The sequence below is a fragment of the Chionomys nivalis genome, chromosome 1 (genome assembly GCF_950005125.1).
Source record: "Chionomys nivalis chromosome 1, mChiNiv1.1, whole genome shotgun sequence".
NCBI classification, from domain to species: Eukaryota; Metazoa; Chordata; class Mammalia; order Rodentia; family Cricetidae; genus Chionomys; species Chionomys nivalis.
In genome coordinates this window covers 63,904,188-63,921,453 of record NC_080086.1, presented here as the reverse complement: position 1 = coordinate 63,921,453, position 17,266 = coordinate 63,904,188, and the positions used below count along the sequence as shown (strand labels likewise).

Here is a 17,266-nt window from a genome sequence, read left to right as displayed (position 1 = left end):
GAGAGATGGCTTTTTTTCTTGTCTGTAGTTTTCTTCCTCTTTGTAGTGTTATTGCAATGGCTACAACTTGTAATATTACATTGAATGACACATTTACCCTTGGTTTGTTCCCAGTCTTAATATGAAGGCATTCAGTCCTTTGTTGCTAAATATAAAGTTGACTTTAGTATTTTATACATTTTTAAAAGCCAACATGACTTGTCATATGTGGTCAAACCTCCGTCAAGATGTTAACTTTTATGTAGGGGACTCTAGGGGAAAGAATTCCTCCTGATCAGCAAAAGCAGCTGGAAGGTGCATCCATTTTGTCTGACTACAATGCCCTTCATCTTTGAGACTTCATGGTGCTATGGAGATGTCATTGTACACCACTCCCAAGAAGAAAAAGCAAGTTAAGTTGGCTGTCCTAAAATACCTTAATGTAGATGAAAGTGACCTTAGTCCCTTCGTAAGAGTCCTCTAGATAAATGTGGTACTGGAGCTTTTCTTACCAGTAATTTGATGTTATTTTACATTTAACAAGTAACTTATTTAAAGTAACAGAAGACATGTTTGTCAGTTTTGTTTCCATCAGAAGGTATAACAGCTGCCTTGGATGACTGAACAATTTTTACAGCTGAAACAATGGATTTACTAACACTAGGGGTAAGAGTGAGGACATGTATGTGGACTTTTAGTTCATCGTAACCAGCTTTACCAGCATGGTTCAGTGAAGGCAAAGGTTAGAAGTAGAGAGAGTAGAAAGAGACTTAGGTATTTCAGAGGTCAGTTAGCGCACTGTAGAATGGTATGGCTGACGAAAGAAAGAATGTAGTTTTCAGCTCTATTGATGGCGCTGCAGAGGATGGCAGTGCTTGTTTCCTCATGAGTCAGACCAGACCTGCTGTACTTCATCTCCTGGGACCATCCCTGTTCAAAACAACAAACACCACCAGAACAAAGCAACACAGCTATGCCAAAGACAAAGTTATGTCAAAGAATGCGAATGTAGCAATACTAGCTTTTGAAGAGACCATTCTTACTTGGTTGAGTTGTCTTGGCTCCATGTAAGAAGTAGTTGATGTAAATGTACAGTTGCTACCAAAGGGGTCTTGTGCCAGAAAGTGTATTGATGACCTGCTCCTTCAAAGGTTAAAAGCTCATTAGGGTGGAAGCCAGCTTGTTGATTGATGAACTTGCTCTTTATTTCCTTGTGGACTGGCAGCAGTCTACGGAGCAGCCAGTGTCTGTGGACTGACCGCACTTGGAGCACTACTATAGGACCTTGCTAAGGTACGTGCCACTGAGCAGAGCAGTATGGCACACTGGTCCTGCCCAGGGCTATCAGGTCAGAGTCTGCTTTACAGTGTGATTCCTTGGTGATCTGTTGTCCTATTAAAGTCTGAGGTGCAGTGCTACGGAGTAGGACTGTAGCTGACATTTTTAAGGGTCTATTCAGTAAGTACAAGACTGAGTTAAAAACGTGTCCTAGTTTGATTTTCTTTTACTCTGATAGAACACTGACCAAAAGCAGCTTGAGGGATAAAGGATTTATTTCATTTTACACTTTCAGATCACAGTACATGGAGAGGAAATCAGAGCAGGAACCTGGAGGTAGGAATTGAAGCAGAGACCATAGAGGACTGCTGCTTAATGGTTTGCCCCCAAGCTAACATTCAGCTAGCTTTCTTATGCAGCTTAGGCCTATCTGTCTAGGAGTGGTGCTGCCTACTGTGGCCTGTGCCCACAGTTCAACCTGATGGAAGCAGTTCTTCAGTTGAGGTTTCTCTAGTTTGTGTTTCTCTAGTTTCAGTGGGGTAACTCTAGTTTGTGTCAAGGTGACAGGAAAAAGTAAACAGTGTGGGAGGGCGGAATAAATGTTGGTGTAGGGCAGACAAAGTATTTTGGACTGCTTAGGTAGCAGAAGCTCAGCAAGATCTCAACTAGAACCAAGGGCCAGCCCACAGTTTCTTTTACTGCTATCTAGAGATGTGCTTGTTTGCCCAGAGAGTTAGAAAAGAGATGTAGGGTTATGAAGAGGTGGAAGGAAGAATAAAACGACACCACACCAAGCACCCCTTTCCAAAGTAAAAACCTTACCCCAGCCTGTTAGAATGGCCTTCCTTCATCTTTAAGAAGCTCCAGTATATTGAGAGACAGGGTCTTCTGGCCCCTCAGGCATGCGTGCTCACATGAACACATCACATGTAGACATATACACATATACATAATTTTAGAAAAGAAGTTTCTCTGCAGTTCTTCCTACTTTTTGGATTACGTAAATAGAAATGAGTTCTAGAAAGGTCCATGATAAGATTGAAAAGTAGAGGGAAGGTTATGGTCTGAATGCCTTCTGTGTTACAAAGCTTGAGCTCTGGAGAGTGTTTTTGGCCTCTATGATCTCTCTGGTCTGTGACCAGAGGCAGGTACAGGCTTTTGCCTCATCAAGTTTTTTCTTGTCCTATTTTGAAGATAACTTTGTTTTATACCAAAAGCAAAACCATAGTTCTTAACCCACTTGAATTCCCTATTCTTTTTTTTTTTTTTTTTTTTTTTTTTTTGGTTTTTCGAGACAGGGTTTCTCTGTGGTTTTGGAGCCTGTCCTGGAACTAGCTCTTGTAGACCAGGCTGGTCTCGAACTCACAGAGATCCGCCTGCCTCTGCCTCCCAAGTGCTGGGATTAAAGGTGTGTGCCACCACCGCCCGGCTGAATTCCCCTATTCTTCATTCTTGTGTAGCAACCACCTTTGCCCTGCCCCGCTCTGCAGGAAAATAAATCACTCTGTGATCCGCCTGCTAGCAGTAATCCTAACCCCATCCTTCTGACCTGTAGGATGGTCCTCCAGCACTCCGTGTCTTATGTGTCTTACAGCTTTCATTCTCCAATGTGCTTTTCACAATTCTTGGTAATTCTTCCCCTGAGGCAGCCCCTTCTTTAAACACAGATGTTCTGAGAGAGTAATTCACAGACAGTGCTCAACTCAATCTATTCTCATCCCATCCCATCTCTTTCCCCAAATTCTCACATTGGTCTCCAGAAATTTCCTTTGGACACGTTCTTACCATTGTCTGTTTACATGGGGTCTGCTGTTCTGTCTGTCGGCAGTGCTTTCTAATCCACTACTCAGAAAGTAGAGTGAGCGTTACTATTGATGCTGAGGATTTAAGTTTTTACCGAATGCCTTGAGGGTTCTTCTGTGCTAACTTTGTCATTTTGAGTTTGGTGAAAGGTTTCTGGACCCTGATACTAAGTCTCTCTGCCAATGCAATAAATCAGATTAAACCAAATTAAAAGTCCAGGTTTAATGAGCAAAGCAACTCCAGGTAGTCTTGGGAGGTGGAACAGGGGAAGAGACCACAAGGGGAGACCACTACAGGAAGTCTGTGGGCCAAACCTTAAATACTCTCTGGGGGTGGAACTGCTGTAAGCTATCTTTTGGCAGGGTCTGGAGAGGGCACCTCAGGGGAGATCCCCAACAACTGGAGTCCACATGGACTTTCCCATGGACTCTGAGAAGCCCAACCAGATCTGCAGGAGCAATTCCACTGTTCCACTGGACCACTCCAGAACCTAAGCTTGAGTCAAACACACAGACTCATAGAACCATGTGTTTTCTGTACCTTCTGCTAAGCCTTTAAAACAAAAGTGAAATAATATATTACAATTTATTTACAAATCCTAATTTTGCTTTGCACTTGTATAAAATCACAGTTTACTCATGTTTTCTTTCCCCCACCTTAGTTTTTTCTTTTTCTCTTCAAGACAGGGTTTTCCTCTGTAGCCCTGGCTGATCTGGAACACGCTCTGTAGATCAGGCTGGCCTTGAACTCACAGATTCGCCTGCCTCTGCCTGCAGAGTGCTGGGATTAAAGTGTGAGTCACCACCGCTGGCCCAACTTAGTTTTAAATGACCTTGGGTTTCAGCATCATCCTCATAAATATCTGCAGCATGGACCAAGTGCTTTAACATCATCTCCATAGATATGTGCTGTGTAGCCCAAGATATGAGGTGATTTCAAGTGCCTGGTGGTGCTCAGTATGTACCTGTTGGAGGCATGAAAACCCATAAGCAATAGCCCTGAGAGCTGATAAGCAGTTCAGCTGATGCTGCATCTTCTCTCCCAGCTGGCCATCTGGAAAGCTTAATTATGAGCATAATGCTGGGTCTGGTCTAGATGCTATTGTAGTTTCTTCCAATCATGCAAGGCAGTTTTTCCTTTCATATATTTCCTGTTAAAAGTCAAGTTGGAGCGTGTTCAGAAATGTGCTTTCCTTTTGAATTTGTGCAGGCTACCCAGCTGAAGCCCTCGTTATTCCTTTGTTTAGGGAAGAAACTGCTTTGGAAAGAACTCTGTTAAATGCCGCAGGTAGTAAATCTTTCTCCATCCTCAGTTCTCCTACACACACACACAAAGAGAAGAAAATAAAAAAATTCAAGCCAAATTTACTTTTGTTCCTATAAACAGGAGAAATATAGATTTCTTTTTTCCCCCTGTATTAAAATTTTATGTGTTTGAGTAGTTGTTGTGATTTTCATCCTTTGCAGTATTTCTGGATGGTATTGGAGTCCTTGCTTCTGGTTTAGGTGGAGCACTACTTCATTGTACAAGTGGATGTTCTATGGGCCTCAGCTTTGGAGAGTGTTGTGGTTCAGCAGGACAGTGGAATTGCTATTGGAGATCTGCCTGGGCTTCTCAAAGACCACTGGAAATTTGTTCTTGACTGTCAATCTCCCCTTTCCACATTGTTAGTGTTGTCTCTATATATTTAAATTGTCTGTGCTAATGGAATCAGCTGGCTAATTCTGCCCCTGCTGTGTCTATAACTGACAATGTACTTCTCCATTCTTGTTCACAGAGGGACCTCTCAGGGCACAAGAACATTGTGGGCTACATTGATTCTAGTATCAACAATGTAAGCAGTGGCGACGTATGGGAAGTTCTCATTCTCATGGACTTCTGCAGAGGTGTGTGTTGACCCTACTGAAGCTCTTGTTTCTGACACTTTCATGGCCAAGGACATGGGGTCATTTCACTTACTGTCCATTGCACCCTGAAGATAATGCTCTGGTTTCACAGATGGGAAAGCTATGCAATCCATTGATGCGCTTGGTTATTTTCATGACTACAAGGGTTATGGTACAAAGAATGAAAGCAATAGGTAATTCCAGACCCTGTCTCCATTAGGTGTAGTAAGGTTTGGCTGTGTATATAAATGAGACCACATGAAAATGAGAAAGAATGGGTTCTTTATGAGGGTTTAACAAACAGTGAAGGCATATAATAGAAGGCGTAAGGAGCTTGTAGAAATTGCAGCTTCTTTACCCCTTCTCCACTCACAGCACTGCGCTCCTGTGATCCAGTGAAAGAATCCCATTTGTCTGTGAATAGGTGACTCTCTTATTGCTCTGGGACTGTAATATCTGGTAAAACTACATTCAGATGCTGCTGCTTCCAACTTCAAATAGATGGAAGCTTGGAATTTCATGCATTTGTCTTGAGAAATCAAGACTGTAGCACGAATGTGTTGACTTGATGACATCCTATGCACCCGTTGTTTGGGAATTTGGCTCTTTTGGCCTGAGTAGCTGATATTATAGGTTTGGATTATTGCTTTACTCTTTGATACCCTGTTTTGTAATTGTCTTTAGTGCTACTAATATTTTCTGACTTTAAAGATATTTCCCATAAATTTATTCTGATCCTATAAATGTGACATTAACCATTAATTTTGGCATTTGTTGACTGATTTGTTGATCTGATTTTCTAAAATATCACCAAATTTGAAATTGACAATTTATTCCCCTCCCCCCCCTTTTTTTTTGCCTAGGACCTTTTATAGATGCCAGGCGGTAGGACTCAGGTCTGGATAATTTAGTTTAATATTGGTAACCAGTGTTTTGTTCCCAGAGAAACAAAATTCCCCAAGAGTTAAAGACTTCAAAGTGGAAACAGACCCATCTTTTTCCTGCTCCCTGGGTCTGTTGTGCTGTCTTATTTTTTCCTAAAAGACATGACAGAAGCTGTGGCCTCGTCTCCTACACCGTGGAGATATGACTACCAGGCAGCAATAACTGACTATAATGTCAGTTAGGCTTCTAATCTTGAGGATACAATTAGGGCTGCTCACAACTGTGTGCTTAATAAAATAATCTGGTTTTGATGCATCAGAGGAGACATTGGGTTGTAAGAAAACAAATCTCAAGCAGAGACTTGAGACCCCTTGGGTTTAGTGCTGGCTTGGCCCATAGTCCACTTCTGTCTGGACATCTGCCAGTGTCTTGGTCCAAGTGATGAGTCTGCCTGTTAATACCCTTTCCCTTGCTCTGTACCTGTCGTAGGAGGACAGGTGGTAAACCTGATGAACCAGCGTCTACAAACAGGCTTTACAGAGAATGAAGTCCTGCAGGTATTTTGTGACACCTGTGAGGCTGTCGCCCGCCTACATCAGCGCAAAACTCCTATTATCCACCGGGACCTGAAGGTAACAGACTGACTTCTTGAGGAGTGGGTTTTTACTGAATATGTTTTTGTTTCTGTCTGTCCCAGGGATGGAGCATGTATTGAGGGGTATGTAAGACATAAATTCTAATTCTGGCCTCACATTGAAGTTAGGGAGAGAAAATACAAAGAAAAACGACAATACAGGTACCAACTTTGCTAACTAACCTCCAGAATTTTTAAAATTTCAAATGCCCAAACTCATGTTTTTGGTTTTATTTAGGCATAATGTGTTAATTTAAGTAGCTTATAAATAATAAGCCTTACTTTTATTGCACACACACAGATACACAGAGTTATTATTACTAAGGATTAAACTCAGGGCCATACACATGCTAGACAAATGCTATATCACTGAATTATGTTCCCAGCCCTCTTTCATAGTTTGAAAAATCCATTAATTATTTTTAATAATTGGTCCTGATTACTATCACATTGCCCTGTGTCTTTCATAGTGAAGTCACATGATAGCTTTTTCACAATGGAATTGGCTTCTGATTAGGTTTTAGCTTAACATTTTTTTGAGCACTAATTGTGTGCTAAATATTCTACTGAACTTGATGCGTGCTGTTTTCTTAGACCTCCATTACATTTACAAGTAAGGAAACTAAGTAGCAGAGAGACTGTGTGTCTTATAAATAGGAAACAGCAGTGTCAGAATTTAAATCCAGCTCTTTGTGGGAGATTTCGTATTACCCTCTGCCTCTATACCACCATGTGGTGTTGGCAACAGAACTGTAAGAACATAGGAAAATTGCTTGATATTGCCAAATGCAAGGATACTTTTTAGTATTTGTCTTAGTCTGTCTCTACTTGCAGCATTTAATGCCTTCAGTGCCCTCTCTTCCCTGGACTTCTGAGGTATCCTGTGCTCTCTAGCCCTTGCTCAAGCTCCTTAGCTTGTTCCTCAGATCATTTGGCCTCTCTGAGCTGTGGTTCTGTCTTCTCTAAACTGTAGATAGCAATGTGTATGTTGCACTGTGTGAGCCTGGGCTAGCCTGGGTGGGGTCACTTATTCACCGGCAAAACTGAGTAAAGTCCTGTTGCCCTGCCTAGCACAAGTGTGGCCTCTCTTTCCACTTCCATACAGATATAAACTCAAAGTGTTCCTAGTCCTTAGGCTGTTTATGTCCTGAAAATAATCACAATGGAAGTACTGTGCTATGGAAGAGTTCTCTTCAGATGTTATTGTTCATAACATAATGTAATGCTTCAATTACTTCCTCTCAGTTGTAATTTTCATTTCTTTGAAAAAAGATAAGGTTCATCATTGCAAACCATGGGGTCAAATCTGGGAAGATCATCTATTGCAGCCTTACTGTTTGCCAGTGCAGAATCCTTTACAAGAGAAACCATGACTGCTGCCCCCCCCCAGCTAATTAAGTTATCAGATCAGAATAGAGATAGAGGTTGTTTTTTTTTAAATTTGTTTTGTTGTGTTAATTTGTGCTAGTTGTCTGTGCACTCAAGAAAGTTCAAGAAAGAGTTCAGGATGAACAAATATATTAAGATTGAAAACCCATAGCGTCTTTTTTTTGCCACAAAAGAGACTGTATTTAAAAACACAGGTTTGAAGATGTTTTCTTCTAACCCTCCACATTTCTCAGAGGCATTAAATTCTCTGAAATGCCTCAGTGCCAAGCTGTTTGGAGTAATACTGAGGCGAAGAGAGGCCAGTGAGAGGTAACTTTCTAGGCCCCTTAGCAAAGGCTCTGCGCAGAATTGAGGAGTGACAGTTTTAGTAAGGCTGTTAGGCTGGGAAACAAGATCAGCGGCCTGGAACTCTCAAAAACCTGAAGTGTTGAACAGCAGTGGTGTTATGGTTTGGATGTGAAGTGTCACCCACGGGCTCGTGTTCTGAATGCCTTTTCCCCAGCTGGTAGGGCCTTTAGGAGGTCGGGCTTGGCTGTAAGAAGTGGATCCCTAGGGGTGGGCCTTTTAGCAGGTATAGCCTGGGCCTGGTTTTAACTGCTCTCTGTGTCCTGGTTAGTCCACTGTGATGTTATGTGTGCTACCATGCCTTCCCCTCTGGATGAATGAAAGTAGTGAACCCAAATAAATCTTTTCTCCCTTCAGATACAAAGGTGACCAATATAAATGGCAACCAGTCACAGGCTTGAGTCCTCGGGGCTTTGTCCAAGCAAGTGGCTGTTCTCTCTGCCAGTGCTCAGAGGTGTGTGAATGCTAGTCGGTTCTCTCCCTTGTTAATCTCTTTTGGCTTGTTACCTTCCCTACTCCTTCCCATTGCCATTTGCCCTTGCTCGGACCTATTCCTCTTTCCATGTCCTGCCCTCATTGTCTGCTTTCTTTTATTCTTTCTCTCTGCAAAGCTGCCTATCCTAAAATGGTTGTATTCTTGAGCTCCTAAAGTTAAAAAATCCCAAAAGCCTACTAAGTAATCTTCCTCAGTCTCTTTGTCTGTACTCTGCTCCCTTCCTTCTCTCTTACCAGCATGAAGTGTCCATGCTCATTAACTTCATGCTACATATCAGCCTGGTGGCTGAGGATGGTCTCTGAAGTCAGTTAGCCTGTTGCTAAATCCTACACGACTAGCCTGACCCCAGGAAAATTGAGTACTTGACTGGTTTATCTTTTTCCATCTCTTAAGGGGGGCAGCAAAGCTTAGTAAGGATTATGTGACCACTGTAAGTAAAAGTGTCTGGCATATGGTACTGAGTCCAGTATTGGGGATAATGTCTTTCCTGCCTCAATTCTTTATTCCTGTGCCTAGTTTGCCTCTTAAATCTGTTACCTCTTCCAAAGCCACACACATCTCATCTCCCCAGTGACAGCACTGCTCTCTAATACCCCTGTCTCACATTGTAGGTTTAGCACTGTGCAGGCCCAGTCGCATGACCTTATTCCTTCTTGTGCATCAAACCCCTCAGGTGCATGCCCATCTCCAGGCCTTGCTGCAGCTTCTTGCTCAGAATGTTCTGTTCCTAAATGGCCCATGACTATAGCTTCTCATTCTGATCTCCTTGTTTGAGAGGCCTTCCAGGATTGTCATTTGAAGTGGCATTCCTTTTCAGTTTACCTATATTTAATCAGCAGGGATTTTTTTCATAGTACTTTTAATACCAGACAGCTATAAATATTTTCTTATTCTCACTTGGACTTTGAGCTCCAGAAGAGATTGGATTTTGTTTTTCTGCATCTGTATCCCTGGACCCAGAAGAGTACTTGACATATTGTAGGCATTCAAACATGTTTCTTTCACATGTGAATGGAAGTAATATCTTATATTTGTCAGGGAACTTACAGTTTATTTTGAAATATATTCCCTTACTTGAAACAGTGACAGAAATGTTATCAGCCCCACTTTGCAGATAAGAAACAAGCCAAAAGAGATTTGCGGATTTAACTAAGATCAAACAACAGAAATACTCTTGAAGTCTTCCACCCTGAGTCCAGTGTCATTGTTGAGTGCGGTGGTGGTGGTGGTGGTGGTGATGACGGAGAGTAGCCAACAGTGGCTAGGCTAGCCCAGGCAGTTTTCACAGGACACTGTGAGAAGGGACAGAGAATGCAGTTGTGCCAACAAGCAATTTTACCTCCATAGTTTCTGACCCTCCCCTCAAGTGGGCAAAGTAGCTGGAACACACAGTGCCATTCTTTTCAGGCCGACAGTGTGCCTCATCTTACTCTGCTCCATCTGCTTAATTCCCCATTCCCAAGTAGTGATTTTTGATGCTGTAATTAGCATGCTATTTGTTATGAATTAACTGCAGTTTTCTAGATAGATGTTCATTCCATATGACAAATACAGAATCTGACTTGGAAAGGGAGACATAAACTAGGAGGAGCATGATTTCACATAGGTCCTGTAAAGTGTGTGAGGCTGAGCACATGATTTCACAGAGTTTAAGAATGTCTGCTGAAGGACAATGAGGGCTGCTAAGAAGTCAAAAACAATGGCACTGGGTTTTGATCCTATTGCATGTACTGGTTTTGTGGGAGCCTAGGCTGTTTGGATGCTCACCTTACTAGACCTGGAAGGAGGTGGGTGGTCCTTGGACTTCCCACAAGACAGGGAACCCTGACTGCTCTTCAGGCTGCTGAGGGAGGGGGAGTTGATTGGGGGAGAGGGAGGGAAATGGGAGGCGGTGGCAGGGAGGAAGCAGAAATCTATAATAAATAAATAACTAAATAACTAAATAACTAAATAACTAAATAAATAAATAAGGAAAAAAAAGAATGTCTGCTGAAGTCCTGCACTGAAGTAGGATCTGTGAGGGACTCATAGACTAATACACCTTCTGACCCAAGGAAAACATAAATATGTCAGTAGTCAGCTCCAAATCTGTAGAAGAATTCTGAGTCATCCGCCAGATCAAACATTGGCAAACTTTGCCAGCAGAAAGGCAGATAGGAATGATTTGGGCATGTGAGTAATATAGTCTCATTGAATTGCTCAACTCTTCCATTGGAGAAAAAGTAGCCAGACTTCATTGTGTTAGCCAGATTTCATTGCTGTGACAAAGTACCTAAGAAAAATATTTTGGTTTATAGTTAAGAGTTTTCTGTCTAGGGTCTTCTCATCCATTGCTTTGAGCCTGAGGCAAGGTGGAATATCATGGTGGGTACATACTTTGGAAGCAGAATGAGACCAGAAAGGACCTTTAAGGGTCCATACGTAGTAATCCACCTCCTAAAAGCCCATGTTAGCTGTGAACTCATGTGTGGATCAGTTCATTAATGAAATCAGTGCTTTCACGATCCAGTCACATGTAAATGATTGGGTGTACTAGCTGTGAACCAGGGAATCTTCTGATGGACATTTTATGTCCAAACTGCAACATGTAGACTGCAGAATAAGTAACCTGTGGGCTTGATTAGGTTGGCCTGGAGGCCTTTCCAGCCCCCTCCTGTGGGTAGTAAATTGTACATATGTTTTAGAGTAGTGGTGGAAGGTTTTACCATTGAAGTTTTCATGAATTGCTGAGACTTGGCTAATGGAGAGCGAGCAGTGGAGTAAAGGACAGATTAGACAAGACGAAGAAAGTGAAGGCAACTCTGAACATCAGCTAGGAGTGATGGCTGACTTCTTGTTGACTTGGGTTCCATTCTAGGTGCATTTCTGAATATAAAGAGTTAAGAAAGTCTGCCCATAAGCCTCACATGTCCTCACAATCCCTACCACAGCTCAGAGCTGGAGGTGGTCGTGGGGTCTTGAGTGATGTGCTTCTGTCTTTCCTGCCCTGGCAGCAATGGAGTTGTATGTCTTTTCCTAGAGTTACATGGCTTAGGCTCACTTCAGGCTCTGTTGCTTACTAGCCATGTTACAGTACTGACCGAATTACCATGAGCCTCACTTTGTCCAGCTGCAAGATGGGAATCATAATCCATAAACTGTGCTGAGTAAAGTAATACTGGCAGTAGCTACTGCTCATCAAATGATGTCTGTTATTTACGATTGTTACTTTGTTGTGATTGTTATTTTGGAATCTTCAAGTGAGTTTATGCTTAGTATAGCTTGACTGTTTCTTTGTGTAAATAGATAAAATTGGTGAGTTTTTTTTTTTGTTGTTGTTGTTTTTTTTTTTAAAGATAGAGATAGTAGAAACACTTGTCTGCCTTAGCCTTAATCTCTGGGGAACAAATCTATCACAGTCATTCACGATTTGTAATTCTGTGGTGAAGAATTCTTCATCCTGAGAACCTATCTACTTAGTAGGTTCATGGCCATCACTGTCACCTTTCCATAATTCCAGGTTAGTAGTGCAGGTGAAATGCTGCTAGCACGGCCATTCTGATTCTCTCTAGCAGAACAACAGATTTTAAAGACTTTCTACAGGTGAAGTCTTTAAAATCTGTAGCTGGTTTTCCCAAAAGTGCAGTGCCCTCTGTCTCACTCTGCCTGCATTTTACCCTCTTCCTCTCTTGTGTCTTTTGCTTCTGTTGGGGTGAGTCCTGTTAAGATCCATGGTGAGAAATAACTTCTCTGTACACACTAATAAGATTGTTAAAGTGAAACATTGTGTTGTGTGACTATGAAACTAGCTTTTCCCATTACTAAGTGGCATCTTGGATTGGGTGGTTTGGGAATGTTTTTCAGGTTGAAAATATCCTCTTGCATGACCGAGGCCACTATGTCTTGTGTGACTTTGGAAGTGCCACCAACAAATTCCAGAACCCACAGGCCGAGGGAGTCAATGCTGTAGAAGATGAAATTAAGAAGTAAGCTTTTTCTCCTTTCCTGGAGTTTTCTCTCTTTCCGCTTATGGAGGAAACAGAGTGAGAAGAGCATGGTGCTGGCTGTTACCCTTTTCCCTGATGGTCACTATTGGGTTGTTTGATTGTGTCTGAAGGCTGAGGAGGGAAAACTGGCCCGTGGACTGACAGAAGACTCTTAAACCTTTCTCAGTGCTCCTGTGGTCATTATACACACATATTTTAATTTACATAAAAAGATGAATGGTAGCTGGAGAGGGTGGGGAAGGTGTGGTATATCCCTGTATCCCCAGCAACTCTGGAGCTAAGGCAAGAGGATTGTAAGTTCAAGGCTGGCATGGGCTAAATAGCAAGACCTTGTCTCGAAAACTAAAGACTAAATGGTGATATGTGCTCATTGAAGTGCCATGATATTTCCAAGAGAAATTGTGGCATTCTGAATCAGACAGATGTGTGTTTTTTACTGAACTCAAATTGCTGCCTTCTTTTTCATGAAGAACTCAACCATGCTTTAGTGGAATTTATGGTAAACAGAGCTACAGAAACCTCTACTGTTATTGAATGAGGAACCTGATGGGAGTCTCTTTAGATTTTTGATTCCACTGCGAACCTCATGCCCACAATGTTGGGTTTTGCCAGGCACAATACACTCACTATGTCGTCCAGTAAATCAGCTATCCATCATGTCCTTGCAGATGATGAGCCTCTGTCCCGTTTGTGTATCACTCACATGACCATGCCTGAAGCATGACCTCTTCTGGTCCAAAGAAATCCTCCTGGGGCCAGATACCAGAGCAGCATAGTTGAGTGTTTAGTAACAGCAAGATATTTACTTAGGACAAGTACCTACACTACTGTTTTTTTGAGTCAAAGATAAGAACACTGTAGTTTTTGTCTCAAAGAACCCATAATTATGGTGCTGGAATGATGACACAGTGTGTAAAATGTTTGCCATGTGAATGTGAGGACCAGAGTTTGGATCCTTAGCACTCATAGAAAAGCCTGGTGGGCACAAAGGCCTATATGTAATCTCATCCCTTTTTCATGAGGTGGAGACAGGTACTCCCTGGAGCAAGCTGGATAACTAGCCTCATATCAGCAAGTCTCAAGACATAAAGTTGAAAGCAATGGAGGAAGACACTCAATATCAACTTGTTCTCCACACACATTGGCACACATGTGAACATGCACATTACATACATTACCCTCCCCTAGAAAAGAACTCATGAAATCCTCACCCCAGCTAGGGCTTACTTTCAGAATACCCTACTTATGTTTCGTCTGTGTCTCATGTTAAGGAATTACTGTTTTAGAAACTAATCATCAAAACATAGTATTAAACTACAGCGACTTACAGGAAAAAAAAATTGTCATTTGAAGACCCCAAAAAGGGCTGCTTTTAGGACTTTATTTAGTGCATTTGTGTCTGAACATCCCAGTACCCCAGTGTCCTAGGAGTAGAAGGTCTTCTGTGATAGAATGTGATGACATTATACCAAGGAGAATCTTTCATTTTCATCTGTGCTAATATTTAATTTGCTCTTCTGCAGATTGCTGCCAGAGAATTGGATTCTAGTAATGTGAAAAAAAATCGCTTCTCCTTGATTTTAATTATAACATTGATATATTTAACAAACCATGGATCTCTTGATTGTAGATATACAACGCTCTCCTACCGAGCCCCAGAAATGGTCAACTTGTACAGTGGCAAAATCATCACTACGAAGGCAGACATTTGGGTATGTGTCAGCTAAACCATCCACACCCTATATGTCAGCAGACCTTGACTGGACTCCTGAGCTTAACTAGCCAGGGGCGAGCACACAGTGTTGCCCACTGTTGATGACCATCTTTTTATTTTATTTTATTCTTATTATTTTATGTGTATGTATGTTTGTCTGCTTGTGTCTGTGTACCATGTGTGTACAGTGTCCCCAGAAGACAATGTTAGATCCCCTGGACCTGATGTTACAGATAGTTGTGAGCCACCATGTAGGTGGTGGATATCGAATTTGGGTCTTCTGGAAGAGCAGCCAGTGCTCTTATCCACTGAGCCATCTCTCCAGCCTCCTTGATGCTGATCTTGATATGAGGGGACAGACATTGCCTTTTGGAAAGTGGGGTAAAAATAAATAAACAAGAACAAGAACCAAAAACAAAACTCTGCTTACATGTTGTTCCAGTGCTTTTAATTTGTGTGGTATGCTTGTAAAGAACAAACCAGATGAAATGGTCTTTCCTAATCATAGATAAAAAGTATAACTTGGATGCTAGATTGTCACTCTGGGTTCTAAATTCAAGTATTGCATAGGTAATGATATTATGTGGGGTTTGTTTCTGCTGGGAAATGTGGCTGCTTCGGGTTTCTCTGAGCAGGTAACTGGCTTTACAGCAAATAAACCACGAGTTGCAATCTGCTTTCTTATTTTTTAGGCTCTTGGCTGTTTGTTGTATAAATTATGCTACTTCACTTTGCCATTTGGGGAGAGCCAGGTGGCAATTTGTGATGGAAGCTTCACAATTCCCGATAACTCTCGATATTCTCAAGACATGCACTGCCTTATTAGTAAGTATTTCAGGTTTCCAGTTTCATACTTGTATTTCTAATCCCCAGGAGTGGGTTGGAGGATAAAGAGGTTAAATTGTGGGAACAAGCTTGAGTGCCATAATAAAGAAATCATTTGATGCTGTTGGGGACAGTGATAACATGGCAGTGTTCACTTAGAGAAGTTGGTCTTTTTGCTGAAAAACTAAACTCTGCTTCGTGACTGAGCCAGCCACACAAATGGGAATGGCAGTTGTGTTCTGATCAACATGATGCTGCTGTGTTCTGCTGCAATCTATGGGAGAGCTCAGAGTCCAGCTGACTCACATCAAGGGATAAGAATTTCATCTTTGCAAAGCTGGAAGCAGCTCAAGTGAGCATGATTGCGGTACTGCAATGAATGTGTAATTAAGACCATATAACTCCATGGAGCCAGGTTTTTCCTCTTATTTAGGTTATCACTGGATTTTTACAACAAGCATCTAAATTGAGTGTTTTGTTTAAAATTCTGAAGATTTTCATTTCTTTGTGTTATCGTAAACAGCATATGTACTAACATCCATTAACCAGATGGCAGAAAAGTAATCTTTGTACCAGAACCTGTACTAAAATGCTAAGAAACAGATTTTTTTGTCTCTTTCTTTCTTTCTTTCTTTCTTTCTTTCTTTCTTTCTTTCTTTCTTTCTCTCTTTCTTTTCTTTCTTGTTTTTGTTTTTTCTTTTTTTTGTTTTGTTTTGTTTTTCAAGACAGGGTTTCTCTGTGTAGCATCTCTGGCTGTCCTGGAACTCACTTTGTAGACCAGGCCAGCCTCGAACTCAATGAGATCTGCCTGCCTCTGCCTCCCAAGTGCTGAGATTAAAGGCATGCACCACCAGGCCTGGCAAAACAGATTTAAAAAAGAAAAAAAGTCGTCTTTAAAAATGCTGGTCAAGACATTTAGCAGTCAAGATTGAAAATGCATCATAGACCATAAATCCTGAGCTATCCAGTTTGAGAGACAGACAAGTGAGGTAGAACCTTGACCTGTGTTAAGACCTACTTATACCTCACCTAATTCTCAAAACCTGTAGGTTTGGTAGACCTGCATTTATTCATTCGTTTGTTTGTTTGTTTAATTTGAGATAGTGTCTCATTATGTAGCTCTGGCTGTCCTGGAACTTACTATGTAGACCAGACTTGGCCTCAAACTCACAGAGATTTGCCTGCCTCCTGCCTCCTGAGTTTCTGGGATTAAAGGTATTCACTTGGCATAACCTGTAGGTTTTAAGAGTCATTGTCCCTATTACCCACAAGAGGAAACAGGATAATTTCCTGAAGTTCATAATTCTGGAGGTTCCACAACCACCTTTTCCATTGCGTCAGTTGTCAGTGAGCAGGAGGATGGGGTGCTGTAGGATGGGAGTGTAAACCTCGAGGACTGTCAGACTGTTTGCGGAGGCAAAGCCGTGTGTCTGCCCTAGGACTGCGGGTGTGGACGGAAACGGGAGAGAAGAGCCAGCTTTCCTTTTCTTCTTTTCTACTTTTCCTTTCTGTCATCTGTAACAGTGAGTTCATGTTGGAAAAACAGCTCTTTATGAATGACTGCAGTACTGACCCTTTTTCTAGACCCTATTTAGTGTGCAAACTATTTGAAGATTCTAAACTTGTAGGCCTCAAATTAAGCACCTTGTCACCTCCCCAATTCCTTTCTCCATACTGCCTTTTGTTCACTTTCTTTTGGTGGTATTGCCGTCCACACCTGCATAGATAACATAGACGATTTTCTTTGGGTCTGAAAGAGCAAGAAAGAAGGAAGGAGCTGACCCAAGCTGCATTGATTCTCTTTAATCATTTGTCTTGATTCCCCTCGTTTTCACTAAAGAATGTACAGACTCAGCTGGGCGATGGTGGTGCACGCCTTTAATCCCAGCACTCGGGAGGCAGAGACAGGTGGATCTCTGTGAGTTCGAGGCCAGCCTGGTCTACAAGAGCTAGTTCCAGGACAGGCTCCAAAGCTACAGAGAAACCCTGTCTTGAAAAACCAAAAAAAAAAAAGAATGCACAGACTATGGTAGATCATGATCTGGT

General features: G+C 41.8%; 1 protein-coding gene across 3 annotated transcripts in view; it reads left to right on the top strand.

Annotated features, from left to right (window-relative positions):
- Positions 1-17,266, top strand: part of Aak1 (AP2 associated kinase 1) — a 153,580-nt gene that overhangs the window by 77,797 nt on the left and 58,517 nt on the right. For all 3 annotated transcript variants that reach the window (XM_057783080.1, XM_057783071.1, XM_057783088.1), the window contains exons 4-8: positions 4,838-4,946; positions 6,321-6,463; positions 12,539-12,660; positions 14,312-14,393; positions 15,088-15,220. In XM_057783080.1, the coding sequence (XP_057639063.1) occupies positions 4,838-4,946; positions 6,321-6,463; positions 12,539-12,660; positions 14,312-14,393; positions 15,088-15,220 (589 nt within the window). The remainder of the gene's footprint in view (positions 1-4,837; positions 4,947-6,320; positions 6,464-12,538; positions 12,661-14,311; positions 14,394-15,087; positions 15,221-17,266) is intronic.